At 41.6% G+C, this 19194-nt stretch overlaps 3 protein-coding genes across 8 annotated transcripts in view; all 3 read right to left on the reverse strand.

The window, feature by feature from the left end:
• Positions 1–3934, reverse strand: part of mapkbp1 (mitogen-activated protein kinase binding protein 1) — a 52810-nt gene extending 48876 nt beyond the window's left edge. For 2 of the 4 annotated variants that reach the window (XM_042071929.1, XM_042071928.1), the window contains exons 1-2: positions 3452–3932; positions 2599–3081 (exon numbers count right to left, since the gene is read on the reverse strand). In XM_042071929.1, the coding sequence (XP_041927863.1) occupies positions 2599–2748 (150 nt within the window). In that variant the 5' untranslated portion in view covers positions 2749–3081; positions 3452–3932. Of the gene's footprint in view, positions 1–2598; positions 3082–3451 lie in introns of all 4 variants that reach the window. The other 2 variants (XM_042071930.1, XM_042071927.1) reach the window with 2 other exon arrangements.
• Positions 3935–6405: 2471 nt separating this feature from the next.
• On the reverse strand, positions 6406–7551 carry LOC121693629 (C-C chemokine receptor type 5). The gene has a single exon (XM_042073174.1). It carries the CDS (start codon positions 7549–7551, stop codon positions 6406–6408), a length of 1146 nt encoding a protein of 381 aa, XP_041929108.1.
• Positions 7552–9415: 1864 nt separating this feature from the next.
• mgaa (MAX dimerization protein MGA a) overlaps positions 9416–19194 on the reverse strand; it is a 31869-nt gene continuing 22090 nt past the window's right edge. For all 3 annotated transcript variants that reach the window (XM_042072181.1, XM_042072182.1, XM_042072180.1), the window contains 9 exons: positions 18834–19103; positions 17060–18537; positions 16774–16865; positions 14945–15104; positions 14683–14794; positions 13599–13922; positions 12798–12968; positions 12428–12535; positions 9416–12086 (listed from right to left, as the gene is read on the reverse strand). In XM_042072181.1, coding sequence (XP_041928115.1) covers positions 11191–12086; positions 12428–12535; positions 12798–12968; positions 13599–13922; positions 14683–14794; positions 14945–15104; positions 16774–16865; positions 17060–18537; positions 18834–19103 — 3611 coding nt within the window. In that variant the 3' untranslated portion in view covers positions 9416–11190. The remainder of the gene's footprint in view (positions 12087–12427; positions 12536–12797; positions 12969–13598; positions 13923–14682; positions 14795–14944; positions 15105–16773; positions 16866–17059; positions 18538–18833; positions 19104–19194) is intronic.

Below are 19194 nucleotides of genomic sequence, written 5' to 3' on the forward strand. Positions count from 1 at the left end.
TGCTGATTCTGTCCTCAAAAAAGCTAGAAAAAGTGGATTCAGGTGCATATAAAACACCAAGGGAACTTCAAAGACCTGCATACTGTATACATTATGTGTTACACTGTAGCCCTGTAACACAATGTACAGATTAAAGATTTAAAATCCTATATGAAGAAGAACGAATGAGAAAACAGCATCAAGTATTGTGCATGAATCTCTTTTTATGTCTACTAGGTGAGAGCAATGCCTATTGTTTGAAGCCCAACTTCACCATAACAACAATTATTTTCAGGTGATTCGTGGGTGCCGAAACTCTCGCGGTTTGTTTGGATACAAAGTGTTGCCTAAAGGCATTTACATCCAATGCTGGAGAAAAACACACGCACACCACTGAGACATAGCATGGACCAGCCAGACAGAATATCCTGTGGTGCTAGGAAAGACTGCTTCTGATCGACTCTCTAGCCTAAATCAGAGCTGCCTTGAGGTGGTTTTGCAGATCTATAAGTATTTACAATCAAGCTTATTTTCCTTTGTCTGGTGACAGACTCTGGAGGGGAGGCTTTGTCTGAGGTAGTTGTACAGGCATCCGGGCTATTTCTGTTAGCAAGATCAAGACATCCTTTAATACATACTGCAGGTTTATCATCAAGCTTTAAAAAGCCACAACACCTAATATCTTGCTGTGAATCTAAATTAGTCACACACAGAGGTCCACACGCTCTGACATACAAAAATAAAATAGTAGCCTACACAGACCCTCCTATCAGTGGCGCTGGTGTATTGGATGTGTTTAAAAGATAAAATCCTGTTAATTGGCTAAAATTTCCACTCACATTTTGTACCTCATTTACGCTTCAGTCACATACAACATAACAAAGAAATTCCAAAAGTCCCAAATCCGAAAAAAGATATGGATCTAAAGACCTGTTCCATGGTAATCAACCACTAAGTGATGTGCTAGGCTAGATATTTATGCATAAATATTTAACTAGACGGGATTGTTTGTAAGATTACATCCCTCGTACAGGATGCAATAACAGAAAATATGACCTTTACCTTTTTTATCCCAATGCCACAAATGGAAATCTACTTCCTGTATGTTTGTCATTATGGTCTATCTATGAAAATAACTTTTGCCTTTGAGGGCTTAGAACAATCGAAACAAAAGAGAGAATGTGTAGGTTGACAGCAACCACTATTTGCTCGATCAGGTAAAACCCTCAAAAGAAATCCATCATTAGGTAGGCATGGCGGTTTGAGAGAAACACATCACAAATTCTATGAATTCCAATCTGTTTGCACATTTCAACAAACAGATATCTGTCATACAAATATCTGAGACAAAGATAATAAGGCACAACAGTAAGGGAAACCTCTCTACAGGCGTATGCCTATGATCTGTTCTGTTCTGATCTCTTTTGGCATTTCAGGTTTATTTTTTTCCACGATTGCCCATCTTCCAAAGTCCTTCAGTGGGAATAGCTACATATATTTGGAGTGATGAGACTCCATTTATCTTGAGGCATGGTCACAGAAGGTCCTCAAATCACTAACACCCCAGAGCTTTGACAGGAAAGTGCAGTTCTGTAGGACTGCACAGACAATAAGGAAGGAATGACACTCTCAAAGTGACTGGAGGACAATGTTGGCTTAGCAGCCACACACAAAGCCATACTGGTGGCAGGCAATGATTTATTAACGATATTTTCAAAACTAAGCCCATCTGTTTTTTTTTTCATCCTACCTCTCTGCGTTTCCTATGTCTCTGCGTCTCAATGGCCAAAGCATGGAAAAGATTAAACCTTAATTCCAGTTTACAGCATCTTCCTGGGTTTAGGCAGATGCCGTTTTCATATTAAAAAGTGCCAACTGACTGAAAGGCTACCACAGAGTCTTTATAGAGGTGTTATTGAATCCTCCTAATAGGCCACAGCATGCACATCTGCAAGCTGGCAGGCAAAAGCATGCCAAAAACAAAAGTCTCCTCACTCCTGTCTCCCATTCAGCAGTTCATGGCGGGGGGGGCGGTGGTGGGGGCTCCATATTCAGTTTGTGAGGTTAAGGACCTCAGTACAGCTGTAAAATATACTGCTTGCCACATGGTCACTTCACATTTCCATGGTTACCAATCATCAGGGCTGCTTTGGCATAGCCTTGCATTTAGAAATAGCCACAAACATTAGCGTTCTCTCTGTACTTGTGCCAATACTTTATCAATGACATGATCACCAAGGGAAGATCATGCACATTCTATGCCTCTGCCTGTGCAGAAACTAGGTGATGCATCAAGAACGTGGCTAGAGGACAACCTTGCAATAAGCTTCATCGTTGTAGAAAAATGTCTGACTGACAATGGTGAAATGTTTCATACCCTATCCCAACCTGTCAAATTTCATCATACTACAACAACCAGCCGATTTCTAAAAGAATTGCTTGGGCAACATAAAATATCGAGACAGACCTGTTTCGTGTATCAGGTCTCATGTAAGTTCAGAAGATGGGGCAATTGGCAAATGGTAACCTACAGTAGGCTATGCGGCATCGTTGACAATATTGCCGGCGAATGTGTTCGGATTGTTGGTCAGCTGTAGCTAGCTGGTTAGGCTTACATACCTTGTTAGAAAGGTTCTCCTTGTTGTTCCCAGGTTTACTTCTTCTCAGTTTTATAGATGGTGAACGTAGCAGACTTTTAATCCGACTTTTAATTGTAGAACCTTCCACCGTCATCTTGGAATTTTTGTCAAGTATAAATGAAGAATTCATGAGTCCAAACAGCTTTCCAGGCAGTCCAGTGGAGAACTTGAAAGACGGATACCTATGATATTAAAACTAGCTATTCATAATATTCCCTTAAATATACCGCTCGTACATTGGGACTGAGAAACGGCTAGCTATCGTCGTCCTACGAAACCAATGTCTCTGAATGTTGTCCGACCGTTCTGCAGGTCATAGTCGACTCCCGCGACGTTGTTTCCATTGAATGCATCTCCGAGAAATTAACAATGTTTCATTTCTAAAGTCAGCAATTCTTTGATAAACAGGTCATAGAGCTCCGCAGCCCAACAGTGTCTTGTGCCATCTCCTCCTCCACGTCTCCTATAATCAGACAAACACGTTTAGCGGCGCAGCAGCAAAGCACAGCACTGTATCTGGTTGGTCGGAAGCCCTCAAAGCCTGAGGGGAAAAAATCCCTTGCTACAGCTGTCTTCTGCGAGCCGGTGTACAGTAGCTAGCTTTACCCTGTACGAATGAATCTGATTTCGTTTTGTTAGACTAAACATTCAACACATTGGTTATGATGGCGAATATCCTTTCCAACAGATAGGCTATGATCATAGATTAAACAATTCACCTCAACCTTTGATTTAGACGACAGAATCAAATTGCAATAATCTTTCTGACAGCTTGCCATCATATTCTTATTCAGACACCGTAGGCCAGGCCCATACATTAATATACTTCATACCTGTATTTGTCTTCGTCTCTTGCAGCTGGCATGAATGAACTTACGTTAAAAGAGATAGACGGGCTCTGACGTTACTGTATATGTCCAGAAAAAAGAAGCACTGTTGAGCTAGCCAGCTTTGTAACAAAACAGCTAATGTGTGTGACTAGCGAATTAAAGGTTTTAAACGATTTGCAATTCGTGTCTCTTCAGTGCTTTATCAGAACCCACCCAAGTGGAAAGATGCATATGATTGTGATATAACCAGTTCAAAGCCAGACATAGATATATTAAATTTGGAATTAGCTTGCTAACAGCATCTAAAAGTTGCTCAACGTTACAGAGCAGGCGCATGTCTGTCAGCTGATCAGTTGTTTGCAGAGCTTTCTCTCAGAAACCCAAATCATAGAAATGGCGCAAAACAGGTCTTGGCTTAACTGCACACAGCCCTACGTGTAGCGCAAAATCCAACACATAAAAAGCTCGCAAAGCAACAATTTCGTTCAGATGATGGTGGTCTACTAGCCTACTACATCCCTCCCTTCACCATCCTACATAAGGGAACAAGTTGCATATATCTCAAAAACAACAGCACTGCCACCTAGTGACAAAGTAAGACTTTACACATTGTTCTCAGATAATTTACATATACTGTAATAATGTGCCACATACTCTGCTAATTTATTAGCAGGCTAGCGTATGTATTCCAACTCACCGTGCCAAAGGTCTAGTAGCCTAGCTTATGATGCTTCGAACGCTTATCTTTTGAAAGTAAATTAGAATTAGATTTTTGAATAAGAAGCAGTGGGTTCATATGGGGGGTGTGTGTGTGTGTGTGTGTGCTGGGGGGGGGGGGGGGGGGGGGTGAACTGAACGCATAAAAAATGGACAGCCAGGCACAAAGGAAATACAACATTTATTGATTATAAGCCACCATTATATAAACATGAATAGGTTTGATTTTAAAATTAAACATGCGACCCCAAATGCAAATAAAAACAGAATGTGATAATATAGCCTACAAGTTTGGTAAACCCATATTTAGCAGCAAAAAGGACAAAGACAACATATCAAATGTTGAAAATGAAAATGTTGACTATTTTATGGTAAATATATGTTCATTTTGAATTTGATGCCAGCAACATGCTTCAAAAAATGTTGGGACAGGGGTGTTTACCACTGTGCTGCTTCACCTCTTCATTTAACAAAACTCTGTTTAGGAAATGTTTAAGAACTGAGGAGACCAGTTACAGTTTTGAGAATGAAATGTTGTCCCATTCTTGCCCGATATAGGATTTCAGTTGCTCAACATGGGGTATTCTTAATCATGTTTTTCATTCCATGATGCACCTAATTTGACTGGTTTGGACTGCAGAAGCCATTTTAGCACCTGGACTCATCCTCTGTGGAGACATACTGTTTTAAATATGTACAGAATTCATTTTAGTATTGTTTTCCTGAAATATTCAATGTCTTCTTTCGAAAAGACATTGCCTGGATGGCAGTATATGTTACTCAAAACCTGTACATTCAGAATTGATTGTGCCTTGCCAGATGTGCAAGATGCCCATGCTGTAGGCACTAATGCACCTCCACACCATCATAGATGTTGGGTTTCGAACTAAGGTATGAGCTACACAGGCGCGTAACTGAAGCACTAAAACAAGTTGGATATGTTGGATACTTGGATAGGCCCTCTCCTCTTTAGCCCAGATGAGTCCATGATTTCCAAAACACATTGCACATTTTGATTGGTCTAACCACAGGCCCCTTTTCCACTTTACCTCAATCCATTTTAAACAAGCTCAGGCCCAGATAAGACGGTAGACGGTAGTATTTCTGTATCATGTCTAAATACAATGTTGGCTGTTGCATGGGAAAGTTTACATTAGCATTTCTGAATTGAGTATAAAAACTGTGCTCATAGACAATGGTCATCAGAAGTTTTTGTGAGCCCATACAATAATTGTCTTAACAGAAATAGGTCTGGTTTTAATGCAGTGCCATCTGAGGTCCAGAAGACCACGGCCATCCAATATTGTTTTTCAGCTCTATCCCTTTTGCAAAGATTTCTCTGGATTCTCTGAATATTTTAATATTATGTACTGTAGATAATGAATTCCCCAAATACTTTCAATTTCATGTTAAGAAGCATTAAAATTAAAGTTTTTCCTCATTTGTCAACACAGGTTTACACAGTGATGAATACCCCTACATCTTTACTTCTAAGTACCCAATCATGTTGCCAGTTGTGAAACATTCCTCCTTTTGTTTTCTTTATCATTACTCTATCATTAACTTTTCCAGTATTTTGTTGCCCCACCCCAACTTTATTTGAAACATGTTGCTGGTATCAAATTCAAAATGAACATATTTTCCATGAAATAGTCAAATTTGTCATTTTTGTCTGTGTCCTTTTTGCAGATAAATATGGGTTTACAAGATTTGCAGATTATTACATTCTGTTTTTTATTCACATTTTACACAACGTCCCAACTTTTTCTGATTTTGGGTTGTATGACCACATCTCCAGTATGCATTTTATCTAAATCAAATTACGGTTATATGAGCCCTATGGAAAGTACACTACCAGTTTGGAGATACTTAGAAATATCCACTCCACTCCATTATAGACAAAATGCAAAAGGGTTCTCCAATGTTTTCTCAGTTAGCCTTTTAAAATGATATCAGATTAGTAAACAGAATGTGCCTTTGCGACATTGAATGAATGGTTGCTGATAACGGGCAATGTAGATATTGCATTAAAGATCAGCCATTTCTTTCTACAACAGTCAAGAACCCTTTTGCAATTATGTAAGCACATAATGTAATCTGAAAACTGCTGCCCTGATAAAAAAAACAATGCAAATGATCTCAACTGGTATTCTCTCTATAATAGAGTGGAATGGAAATTTCTGAGTGTCTCCAAACTTTTGACCGGTAGTGTATATCTAAACATACTTTATTCAACAAGCTTATTCTTTTTCTTGGTGTTGGTGTTTGTTGGTGATTCTGATCACACTGATGGGCTCCACAGTTTTTCCTCCAAAGTCTTCTTTCTTTGCCATATGCCAAAACTTCCTTCCCTGGCTCATCACCCGGTCCACACCCTTGCGCACCATTTCCCCAAATCCCTGTTGAGTGTGGTAAATAAGTGGATCCAGGCAAGCGTTCAGGACATGCAGTAACTGTGACGCCTCGGTTAGCAGATTCACCACGTGTGTCATCCAGCATGTGTTGTTACAGTCGTTGAGGGTGAAGAAGATGATGCAGGCGATGATGTGCAGCAACTGCCCCGGTACCCAGCACACCAGGAAGTTGGCAATGAAGACCGAGATCAGCCAGATGGTCTTGTCCCGACCATGCATGCTGCCACCCCCACCGCCACCCTGGCTCCACTGCTGCCGGGACTGCTTCATGCGGGCCATGATCTTCACATAGCACGGGATGACCAGCAACAGGGGAACAGACACCTGGATAGAGTAGTAGGACAGCAGGTTGTAGGTGGCTCCTGTGGACCTGTACCTCGAAATGACCACTGCCCCACAAAAGGGGATCTTGTCCCTCCTCCGCACCCTGTAGATGATGTTGGGGTAGCTGAGGTAGATGAGGAGGGTGGTGGTGGTCCAGAGGAGCAGGGAGACCAGGACGGCGTTGCGTGGTGTGCGGATCATGCGTGACTCCAGGGGGAACACGATGGCCAGGAAGCGGTCAACGCTGACGGCACAGATGAACATGGTGCTGGACGTGAGCCCCACAAAGTATATGATCTTCACCAGGATGCACATGGACTCACTCATTGTCCAGTGGTAGTCCGTGCTCATATAGACCGCCCAGGGTATGATAGACACCAGGTAGGCCAGGTCACACAGTGCCATGTTCAGGACCCCGATGGAGCCGATGCTCCAGGGTCGGCTGTGAAACAGGCAGACCCAAACACTTCCCAGGTTCCCAACTATGCCCAGGAGAGTCAGCATGTAGAAGATGGGAGGAATGACACTGGACATGTACAGGCGGTTGGATTTGCAGTGCATATGTGGCACCAGAGGCAGGCTCAAGTCCCTTACCTTGGTGCAATTGTTTGTCCATGGCCAGTATTCGCTGTTCTTTAGCTCAGACATGACCCGTCACTGGAATGACTCTTAGGCAACCTGAAAGGATTGAATATAGTTATCTCAACAATGATGACAATAGCGTTCCCTAAAAGAGAATGTTTCCTATTTTTATTTCAACATCGTCATAGAATCAGTTTAAAAACAAGTTGATTATTATGCAGTTTAAAATTCTAAAATCAGTATAAGATGTAAGATGATCTGAAGAGATTTACAGTTTCAAGATGCAGTGCTACAGACATACCACACAACTCAGCATCAGAAGTTGTTGAGATTCAGAGGCACAAACACATTGTTGTTCCGGGTTTATAAACCCTCCTCTCCTGTCCTTTTGTCTCTTGGGATTACACATGAAGCTAAAATTCACTCTAAGCTTTTAGAGAGCATTAGATGAAGGTCATCGGATGTCAATTAAATGCTCCATAACCAGTCCCAAAGGTACCATGTAAATGTCAAGAACAACACAACTGAGGGTTAGTGTGTTAGCCTAGTCCAAGTTTTTCATTTTTAACTGTATGGGTGCATTGCAGTGTTCTAACTAATAAGTTGTTACCCGGTGGTTAAAACCAGACTCATTCACTTCACTTCGACAGGACACAAGTTTGGGAAACATTTCCAACACTAGCATGGTGACGGATGCAGACATAGCGTTAACTGTGAAATCATTGGTCCAGCCTAACCGAGCATATCGTTTCTTGGTGTTTTAGGCCCCCAACGTTGTCTTTGAGGCAGCGCTGCCTGGAAGGCGCTAGGGTGAGGCATGAGTTAAGGTTAGGGTTAGGATTAGGTACTTTCTTTCTTACTTAGGTCAAACAGAACTACCCAGGCCTTTTATTGGCCTGACTTTGCACTAGTATTTTATTGACTGTTTATGCACAATTTCAACCAAATTTTGCTGCTCTTATTTTTTTCATTATTATATGTGCCCTCTTATTTACTTACTTTTTTGTTTACTTGAATGTTATGTTTGTCTGTGGACTTAAATTGGTAAAATATGTCTTGTCTTCACCGTGGGATAGTGAGAAACGTAATTTCGATCTCTTTGTATGTCTGGAACATGTGAAGAAATTGACAATAAAGCTGACTTTGACTTTGACTTTGATTTAAGTCGACGGTGGCAGCGCTGCCTCAAAGACAACATTGGGGGCTTAAAACACCATCGAGCATTCTCCAGGGAGACCAGGGATTCTTACCTTCCAAACTGACAAGAAACAGCATACAATGAAGATAGGCCTACATTTGCTATAAATAAATATACATATTCTTCAGACTATACATTTTTGATGTTTGCAAGCCTTGCTACCATCATTTACCACAGCCACTTTCGATTTCATCCCCTCTCGTCGCTGATTGGCCTGACCTTTTTGGGTTCTGATGGAAACGTTGGTGAAATATGGTGTTCCAGCCTAGTATCTCCCTGAAAAGAGATCTAGGTGGGCGTGGCCAGGCTAAATCACTTGTACTTGTCATGGTTCAATCTACATACACATTTACAAATATCCAGGTAAATGTACCGACGCTTGGTTGCATGTCTCAGGCAGTTTTGTGAGGTCACGGTGATCCTGACCTTTGACCAATATCTTCTCAGTTTATTCTTGAGTCCATGTAAATGTTTTTGCTAAATTTGAAGAATGTCCCTCGAGACGTTTCTGAAATTCCAAAGTGTTTTTGAGAGGTCACATTAAGGAAAATGGATGTACATGAGGTCATGGTGACCTTGAACTTTGCCCACCAAATTCTGATCAGTTCATCTTTGAGTCCAAATGAGCGTTTGCATGAAATTTAAAGAAATTCCCTTAAGATGTTCTTAAGAAATCAAGTTCACAAGAATGAGACACAGACATGGAAGCATTAACACACTCTGGGTACCATCCAAGTTTAACACACACCTTTATTTACTCATCAAGGACACTTCAGCTCTTGTTCTAGTCTGTCAGCCAGTGTAACACTGTCTACATATGAACATCTTACAAAAATATTTTCAAGCTTAGTACAAAAACCAGCACACAACCCTCTTTATTTACAGATCTTTTTCTTTTAGAGTATAAACAAACATTATATACTGGACATATCAGGCTTATTCATAGAGGAAACCCCAAACAATTCTTAATGTGACCGATAAACATACAAAAACTGACAAAATGTACATGCTAAATCTTGCAGTATTCACAGTAATGAACTATAGACAATGTCCTTCTCAAGATATTTACACACAGATATGCACTTTGTACTTCTGCAACCAAAGATTGCAAAAACTGAACACAGGACTTGCATAAGGAATATATCCTGTAGTGAAACGACAATAACCCACACTGTGTCGATGTGCTCAGGTTGTTTTTTGGGAATGACCAAGTAAACTATGAGTACGTAGAGAATACTGGTGATGGGGTTCCTATGCGTTTTAACTGTGCATTATTTTGTACAATAATTCAATTATACCCTAGTAGACTGCAAAGAAAGTGGTAGGACAGATCATTCAACCAACCAATTATAGAGCTGGATTGCTTGACTAAAATCTTTCGATAGATGGTGGGTGATCAACAAACTTGTCTGAGTCCCTTTGAAATCTTGCACACAAACCATGGTGGTTCAAAACACTGAAAACTGCAGTGATAACAACCTGCACTTCTCTGAGCCAGCAACTGAAGGGTCAAAAGATGAACAAGCACAAAAGTCATGACCCTATACTGAGAACTATACTGTATTATTGCATTATTAGCGTTAAAACATTGCCATCCTCAAGGGCTTCATAGTGTATGTTTCTCATAATCATGATAAAAGATAGCGTGAAATGTTAAGATAGGCGGACTCTTAACGCTTCACAGTTCATTGGAAAAACAAATGTCTACACAAAAGGTCAACTACCCCAGCATCTCCCTACAGATGTTTGTACAAAGTCACATGGGACACAGCCTTTATTACACTGTTGTGTTGTGAATAATTGTTAAACAGAGTTTCAAGTGTGACAAAGGGAGCAGCGACTCACACCCAAAGGCTAAATCTTTCCGCCAAACTTACATTCATCTTTGAACTAGCTTAGTTATCTTCTATGCTTTAAAGGTGGTCTCTGCTCCAATATGGAGAGACCCCACCACACCTACATAAAAATGCAAAAGATGTTTAGAAGAAAAGGTGACATATGAACACAATCTCCATCTCGGAGGCATAACTATTTCGTATAAGCCATTTACATCTCATGTTTCAAGTAGATTGTTATGTATTGCATGTCCTCTTCCCGACAAGAGGAAAAACAACTGTAACTGAAACACCAAAAAAACTAAATATATACGTTTTTTTTTTAAAAGATTCAACACAAACCAAAAGAAAAACAGCAGGTTCAAGTATTACCTATACTTTCTGAATTTTTTATATCTTCCTCATCTTAAGATGTGTATGTTTTCCCTGTTTTAGGATATATTACTGAAATTAGGACAAACACGTCTTTGGGATAAGCAGGTAGGCACATCAGGCAGTGCTTGTTTTAAAAAAACAAGCCGAACAGAAACAAAAATACAGACACACAAACATGAGAGTTTCTCTTCCATCAATTTAAATATACATCAGATTAAGAACAAATCCCTGATTGCTTTGCTACCAAAAAAACCCCAAACCAAACCAAAATAAAACAAAACAAAACAAGGACAACGTCTACTGGGTTGAGCCAGTTCCCCGACTTAGAGGTACCTGTGGTGTGGCCTTCAAGCCCAAAGGAACAAGTTTGGGCATAGGTCGCCATGATGAGTTGTCCTTGAGCGACGGGGCCACAGGTGGCGCTACACTTCCTGCCTTCATCTGCAGGAGAGGTGGCGGGGCCAATGCATCACCTTTGGCAGCACTGGGCGTTGTTGGTGGACTCTGTCCGTTTGTGGTCATGGAAGGGACAGGAACAGGGGTGAGCAGCGGAGTAGGCCCGGAAGCGGGTGCCACCTTCACGACTGGTTCTGATCCGACCGCTGCTTTGACAGGATCATCCACTGCCATCTGGGTTTTGTGACTAGACGTAGATTTCGTGGGGGTGGAGGTCGTGGAATCGTCATCGTCCAGGCGGAGGAACAAGGGGCTGAGGGAACGTTCGTCGTCCAGTGCCACACCCCTTGGCTGGTCCACCAGGACCTCGCCTGGCTCTGGTGGTGGCAGGATGTCACCAGGAGTGGACGGCTTGGACCCATCGCCGCCCAATTGCTGGTTGAGGAACACGATCTCATTGAGCAGCGACATCAGAGTGGGGTCAACATTCCCCTGTTTCGTCACCGCTTCACTGGTTTCCTCCTCGTCTCCTTCGTCTTCTTCGTTACCTTCTAGATCAGCTGAGGCCTTCAGATGAGCGGTGAGCTCCCTGACTACGGTCAGCGGCCCATCCGGGACCTCTCCCTCCTCTAGTATATCTGTACTCGGAGGGGCTGGTGTGCTTACTGTGGCCAAGGGTAAGCAAACAGCAGGATCAGTCTTTTCCTGGGCTGTGATATTACTACTTGTGACCGAGTTTTCCATGGAAGGTACCAGGGACATGACCGTTACTATCTTGGGTAGACTGATGGCATTCGCTGAAAGGTTATAAAAACTTTGATCAGAAACACTGAAAAGTACTGGAGACTGAAATACTGTAGTAGACAGTATAATTTACTGACTAAAGACTCATTTTCAGAGATCCTAAGATTCCCTATCACCATTTCAAACACATTTGCCATTTTGACAATTATATAAGGCTGTATTCAGGTCAAAAGTTGTGATTTGTTTTTTATAGCTAAGCAAACTGATCAACTCTTTGTCTCAGAACTCAAACATTCTCAAGCAGTTGAGTGTGAGAACTATGTGACAGAGAGAACCATGACAGAGTAAAAATATTTAATTCATTCAATTTAATTCTGGCTAAAAGTCAAACTACCTGCTGGTTTGTCCACTTTTGGAGTTTGGTCAGACACGAGGGAATGAGTACCCTCTAGCTGAATGGCCTTTGGCACAGCCGGGACTCTGATGCTCACTGCAGCCACGCCTTGGAGAAAAACAGCACACGCCTAATTGATCAGGGCTGAGAACCAATCCCCCGAAAAATCGCTACAACAAGGCCAGTCTATGTGCAATTAAACAGTTGGCCGTAACAAACTGTAAATATTAATCGTGCCGTGTTCAAAACTATAACAAGTGCCCAAACCAAAGCTACTACCTAACGCAGGTAATACAAATCACATAATCCAAATGGGGAAGTCAGGTCACCACACTCGCAGATATAACAACTGAAAGACTTCAAGGTATACCTGGCGTAGATGACTTGTGACCTGGGAGACTGGAAAGGGAGGCTAGGGGCAGGAGAGAGTGCAGGGGGTTGGACAGCGTGATGATCTGCTGGCCGGGCAACATGGGGTTTATAACCGCGAACGCTGAAGCGGGCACTGGAGGCGGAGCTGCTGGGGGTTCTACTGGAGGGGCTAGAAACGAGAGAAATGAGTTCATGGTCAACATCCAGTTACAAAACCAGTTACAATACTTTAGTGTAAAAGGATTCCCCAAACTTGAGAGGTTAACAATGTTTAAACTGATATACTAGTCTTGTATAAAACTATGACAAAAGACATTTGATTATCATGTGCTGGCATTGATCCAATACATTTCAGTCTATTCGCCTTATTCACCTGGTGGCCATTACGAAGCTACAGGGTTCACTTGCCATTACACCTCAGTCCAGCAGATGGTGGTGGTAATCCACTCTGTTTGCAAACTGCCAAAAAAAAAGCTCACCGAAAAAGAAGAAGGGTTCACTGGCCTGTTCTTCTTCTTCAGTGATTTTTTTAGCAGTTTGCAAACAGAGTGCATTACCACCACCATCTGCTGGACTGAGGTGTAATGGCAAGTGTACCCTTTAGCCTCGTAATGGCCAACGGGTGAATAAGGCAAATAGTGATATAGCCTACTCATGGCTAATGGAAAAGTACTGTGGAAAAAAATAGGTTCAAACTTGGCCACGGGATAAAATGAAAATGGGCGCCAACCAAACAGTGTCTCTGATTAAACAAATATTGCTATACAAATAATTAAATGGTGTTCAATTAAATACTGACCTCTGGACCTCTTACTGAGGATGTTGGGCAGTATTTTAGGCCGCTTCTCTGGACGCAGAGGTACCAAAGGAGCCTGGTAGGTTGGGGGAGGGGCAGGCTGCTGGGCAGGCCGACGCTTGGCATGAGGGCCGTGCTCAGAGCCTGCTGTGGCTGAAGGAGTGGGGGAAGAGGATTTTTCAGAGCTAGGGACTGGTGGGCAGACAATTAGCTCTTTCGGTAGTGACAACACAGAGAGTTGTTGCTTCCGCTTCCTGTGTTCCTCGATGACCTTCTGCCTGCCGCTGATCTCCTGTAGCTTTTTTAGAATCATCTCCTCAGACTTCCCTGTAGACAACAAGAGCCAGACAATATTGTAACACTGGATGAGGCTCTGTTTGCCCTTGAAATCACCACATCATGTTGGCAGGTACCCAGGGACAGCTAAACTGCTTTTCTTAAAACTTGCCACTATGTCTGTACAAACACATTATGAAAATCATATCATAAAAAGACAAAGAATTGGACAAGAATAAATCAACCATAATGTCCTACAATTGTATTCATTATTACTTTGTTATTATACGGCTCTTCACAATGCAATTAGAATGCTCCATTGACTTGAATGGGATTTCCGAAAGTTCTAGCGGTCATTATTTCTTGGGAAAGGACCTCTGAAAACAAGAATGACCGCTGTCAATGGCAACGGAGTTTGTGCTTGGAACTTCATTCAAAACTGAAAGCAGACGGTTGATCAGCTGTGTTCTAAAGAATGTTTGATTCAAGTTCAGCGTGTGTTGCGAACTATTTGTTTCTCAGCAAAAGCCACGACGAAACGGTAACAAATAAGTGTAAAGAGACTCTCTATACAGAGTTCTATACATTATCCCTTACGTATCTGGCATAATTCCACTATTGAGGATTACTTGTGACTGCTTTTCTTACAACGTGCCACTGTCTGTACAAACACATTATGAAAATCATATCACAAAAAGACGAAGAATTGAACAAGAATAAATCAACCATAGTGTCCTACAATTGTATTCGTTATTACTTTGGTATCTGGCATAATTCCACTATTGAGCATTACTTGTGACGTGTAGTTTACCTGAGGACTCTGATATCTTCTTGAGGTATATCCTCTGCTTTTTAATCAGCACATCTTTTTCATTTCGCAGGTAAAATCCTTGGGTTTGAAGTTCACGAATTTGTTTTGTGGCCTTGAAAGAAACATGTTGATTATCAGCAAGCTAATAGTTTTGGTTGTATAAAAAAAAGCAATTTTCAAATAAATTGGGTCATTATCATTTTACCAATTCACACAACATGATAAGAGACTGAAAAAAAAAAAAAAAAAAAAAAATTCTCACCTCTTGGATAATGCATATTTTGGATGGCTTGGGGTCAGAGAGACTCAGCGACAGCTGCAGCTTACTGAAACACTGCCTCATGAAGTTCCGGCGCAGCCTCTCATTGTGTTTGTGGCCTTCAAGCCTTTGAGACCTTTCCAAAATGGGCGCACTCTTCTGACTACAGTGAGACAACGAAGAGGTTTTTTTTTCATATTGTTTCATCATATCAGTTAAAAACCAACAGTGTCATTTAACAGAATCGAGAATGTGAGAATCCTAGTGCTAGCCCTTTTAAGATGCTTTATGTGGTTTTTAAGTTAAAAAATGAAAAATGAAAAACTGACCTAGAAATAGTTTTGATGTAATGTCGAAATCGCCTATACTGTTGCCCAGATGTCCACTACAGTTACCATGCAAACCAGCTAGTGCCAGCTAAGCCAGTTATCTTGTAACATCACTTTATACCAAGTTGTACCGCTGTATTACATATAATGCAAATCAATGGAAGAGTACTGCTGCAAATGTAATGATTAAATCGAGAAAATCAGATTCCTACACATAGCCCTTTTAAAAGCAGGTCTATCTAGAATGTAATGAGTTGGATTCCCTCTTCTCTGACCTACCTAAACACATTGTTGTGACATTCATGAGATTTCTCAGCACTGAATATTAACTAACATCAATATACATGTATGTTAGGGGTGTAAAGATTAACCGATACGTATCGGTATCCGTTTTTTACGTGTAAGATACGGCTACATCGATACGTGAAGCCACTTATCAGAATAAAACTGAAATGAACCGGTCGTTATATCGATTTACTTATTACGAATCGGTTCACAACTTTTTCTGCTCGCTCAGACTCTCATTTACATTGCTAGCAGCGCGTTTATCCCACTTCCGGTTTTAAAACTACACGTGGCACGGATTTGTGGGTAATGCAGTTAGTTTTGGGCTACATTCATTGCCCAAAGTTGTCAAAGGACCTCATAACCCATATATCTACTGTAAAATAGTCTGTAGAGTAGCCTTACGTTTGATGAAGGGATTTCCTTAACGTTAAAGAATAATTTGGCCCTTGCTGCTAAAACGATGCACAAATTATTATTATTTTGTTCATATTCACTCAGACTTGTGGCACTGAGTTTCTGGTTTCTGCATATTAGGTCTACCGTTGGAACAAAATAAGCCCAGAGAGTTCATTGATATGTATAGGCCTTATTCTTGTAGGCTATGAGAAAAGGCCAACAGTGTCTTAAGCACTGTTTTATTTTATTTCGGTATTGTCTTACCTCAACAATAGGCTACAGCTCCTTGAAAACAATCAGATATAACTCTATAAAATCTATAATGTCTATAAAAATGTATTTTTATGTTGTATTTGGCTGCTGTGTTTGACTGAAATGTAGACTATTATTTTTTTCATTTCAATACAGTATATGATACAAACCTCAGTTTAGATAATCATATTCACACTTGTTTTGCCTAATTGACAACCATGACCATGATAATTGATAACATAAAATTAATGCGCACCTTGAGCAATTGATAAAAAAATCTTTCAGAATGCTTTCCATTCTTGAACTGCATCGAATCGTATCGCATCGAATCGTACTGAATCGTTTTTTATGAACATGTATCTAGATGTGAATCGTATCGTCTTTTACATGAGAGATTCACACCCCTAACGTATGTACTGAACATTCACTTTCACATTGACATTAACATACCGGTAGATAAAGTTCTATAAATGATGTCAACAATTCTATTCTGTGGGTATATACATCTCCTTATATACACCCATATATTGCATAACCTTAAATTTTCATCTGAACTGCTTTACTTACCTTAATTTATTTTTGTTTAAATCAGAGTTATGTGACATAGTTGACACATCCACGGTCTCGATGTCAACAGTGTTGTCCTCATCACTAAAATCCTACAATGGGTTAAAAAATCAAAACACTTAATACACTCAAAAATTCGATACACATAACATACAAATGCCAAGAGCAGTGCATTCTGAACAAGGTCAAGAAAAAACATGTTCATGGTCTGATAATGTAATGAACCTACAGAATAGCAGCTCAGGTATAGTTAGCTATATTGGTCTACAACTGTACTGAATCTTACACTGATCACGCAAACAGACTCATCCGTGTCAGAGTCCATATCAGAGTCATCAGTCAGGATGAAAGTGTCTCCCACGATCTCAACATCTGAGCCAATCTCTCCTTCCTCCATTGCTGGCTTCTTTTCTGACACAACAATGCAATCCTCATCTTCATGGTCGTCACTGTCGATGTGTATAGTGTCTACTTCATCCACTGAGGGGCTTAGTGGTGCTAGATCCAGCATCTCCTTAAAGAGCATGGGCTCACCATCTGGGACAGCCTTTTCAGCCTGCATATGGTCGCTCCGGAAAGAGACAGAGGGGTTTGACACAGAGTTTCCCTTTGAGGTTTCGACCGAGGGAGTATTCCCATCTCCAGGTGGAGTGTTGTTGGTAGGACCGGTCGGCTTCGGCTGATCAGCTTTTACTGGGCTGGTCAGACCTGAATCACCGGAATAGCTGTGGTCTGCAGAGAGATCTATTGGGGATCCAACAGAACCTTCTGCTGTGGTATCTGTGACAATGCTTTCTTGTCTTTTCTGCACAGAGGCAGAACTGCCTGATGCGGGTACCACATCGGGTTTGTCCAACACAGGGCCTTCAGGTAGTTTATCAGCATTGTTAGATGAAAGGACTGTTGTCAACTTGTCTGACACTAAGAGTGAACGTTCATTTTTAACAGCCGGCGCTGAAAGTTTCTCTGGAACTGCAGATGTTGGAGGTTTGTCCTTATCTGGCACTGCCAAAACCTCTGGAGATTTGTCTGACAGCTTCTGGACTTCTGGAGTTTTCACCAATGTAAGGACAGTAGAGGCTGAAGGTCCCGACGCTGTTGTTGGTTTGCCTTCTGCAAAAACTGTTTTGGAGTTATCTACCAGCAACACTGCTTGAGGTTTGGCCAAAACAGGAACTGGTGAGGGTTTACTCGGTGAAGGATCTGTGGCAGGTTTTTCTACAACAGGAACTGCTGTGGGTTTGTCAACAACCAACACCAGTGGAGGTTTGTTTGATAAGGGGGCTACTGAGACTCTATCTGGCCTAAGAGCTACACCGGTCTTGGTGGTTGGTGGTTGAAGCAAGGTGAAACTTCCACTGGCCGGAACAAGTTTAGCTGCCCCCAGAGCCAGAGGGAGCCCTTGAGTTCCAGGACTGGTTGGTAAGATCCTCACGGTGTGAGTTCCAGTGTCCCCTAAGAACTCTGGAGCTCCTTTGAGCACAGGCGAGACTGTTTTAATGGCGAAAGCAGAGGACCCAGACAGGGAGATGACCTTGGCTGCTTTAGGTGGGGAAGTGCTGGTAGTTGAACTTGATGCGCTCACAGCACTGGTTGTGATTGGCTTTTGGCTTGAGACCGCTGTGACTGAGGAGGAGCTGGTCGGGGTGGCAACGGCCAATGGTGCACCTGAGGTGTTTGTTAGAGGTGAAGAAACAGCATTCTGGGTGGGTCCTCTGGGTTTAGCGCCAAGGACAACTGGAGAGGGTAACCGCACAAAAGCTTCTGCAGAAACATAAAGATAAAAGATTTGGTTGTAATATATCCTAATCCTTCACATAGCCATCACAATACAAAAATGTTACCAACAATGCAGACCTAAAGAAAAATAAAACTTATTTGCCCTTTCAACACATGAATGACTAATCTTAATATCTGTTTCCTTGATGTTTATTGATTTATTTTAACCAAAATCTATTCCATAAAGATTCTGAGGTCTTGATATTTCTTACATTGTATATTCAGGTCCACATTGAGTTTTCAAGCATAAATGAAGTATGATTATTATATTCTGTACTTACTGGTCTGGTCTTTCAGCACAAAATTGGGTTTAAGGTTCCGCAGCTGGCTAAGGGGCACGAGCTGAACAAGCTGGCCATTGGGGTTACGGTAGAGGGTCGCCCCAGAGCTGGTTCGAACTGGCTGAAGCAAGACTCGACTGGCATTCTGGGCCAAAATATTCCGGGCTCCTATTGTTGCTGGGGCGACGGCCCTAACAGCTGGAGTGGGCACCCCTACCGGCTGCTGGCGAGGAACGATTTTCACTACCGTCTGGAGTTGAGGTGCCCTATCTGAAATCATGGAGTCAGACAAGAATGAGTTCATGAACCTTCATACAGTAGGAATAGCAACAGTGATTCAGGTATGTTATACCCTTTGGAG

This window comes from Alosa sapidissima, chromosome 19 (assembly GCF_018492685.1).
Source record: "Alosa sapidissima isolate fAloSap1 chromosome 19, fAloSap1.pri, whole genome shotgun sequence".
Classification (NCBI taxonomy): domain Eukaryota; kingdom Metazoa; phylum Chordata; class Actinopteri; order Clupeiformes; family Clupeidae; genus Alosa; species Alosa sapidissima.

Coding starts and splice junctions, on each gene's coding strand:
- LOC121693629 (XM_042073174.1), bottom strand. CDS start 7,551: ATGTCTGAGCTAAAGAACAGCGAATACTGGCCATGGACAAACAATTGC.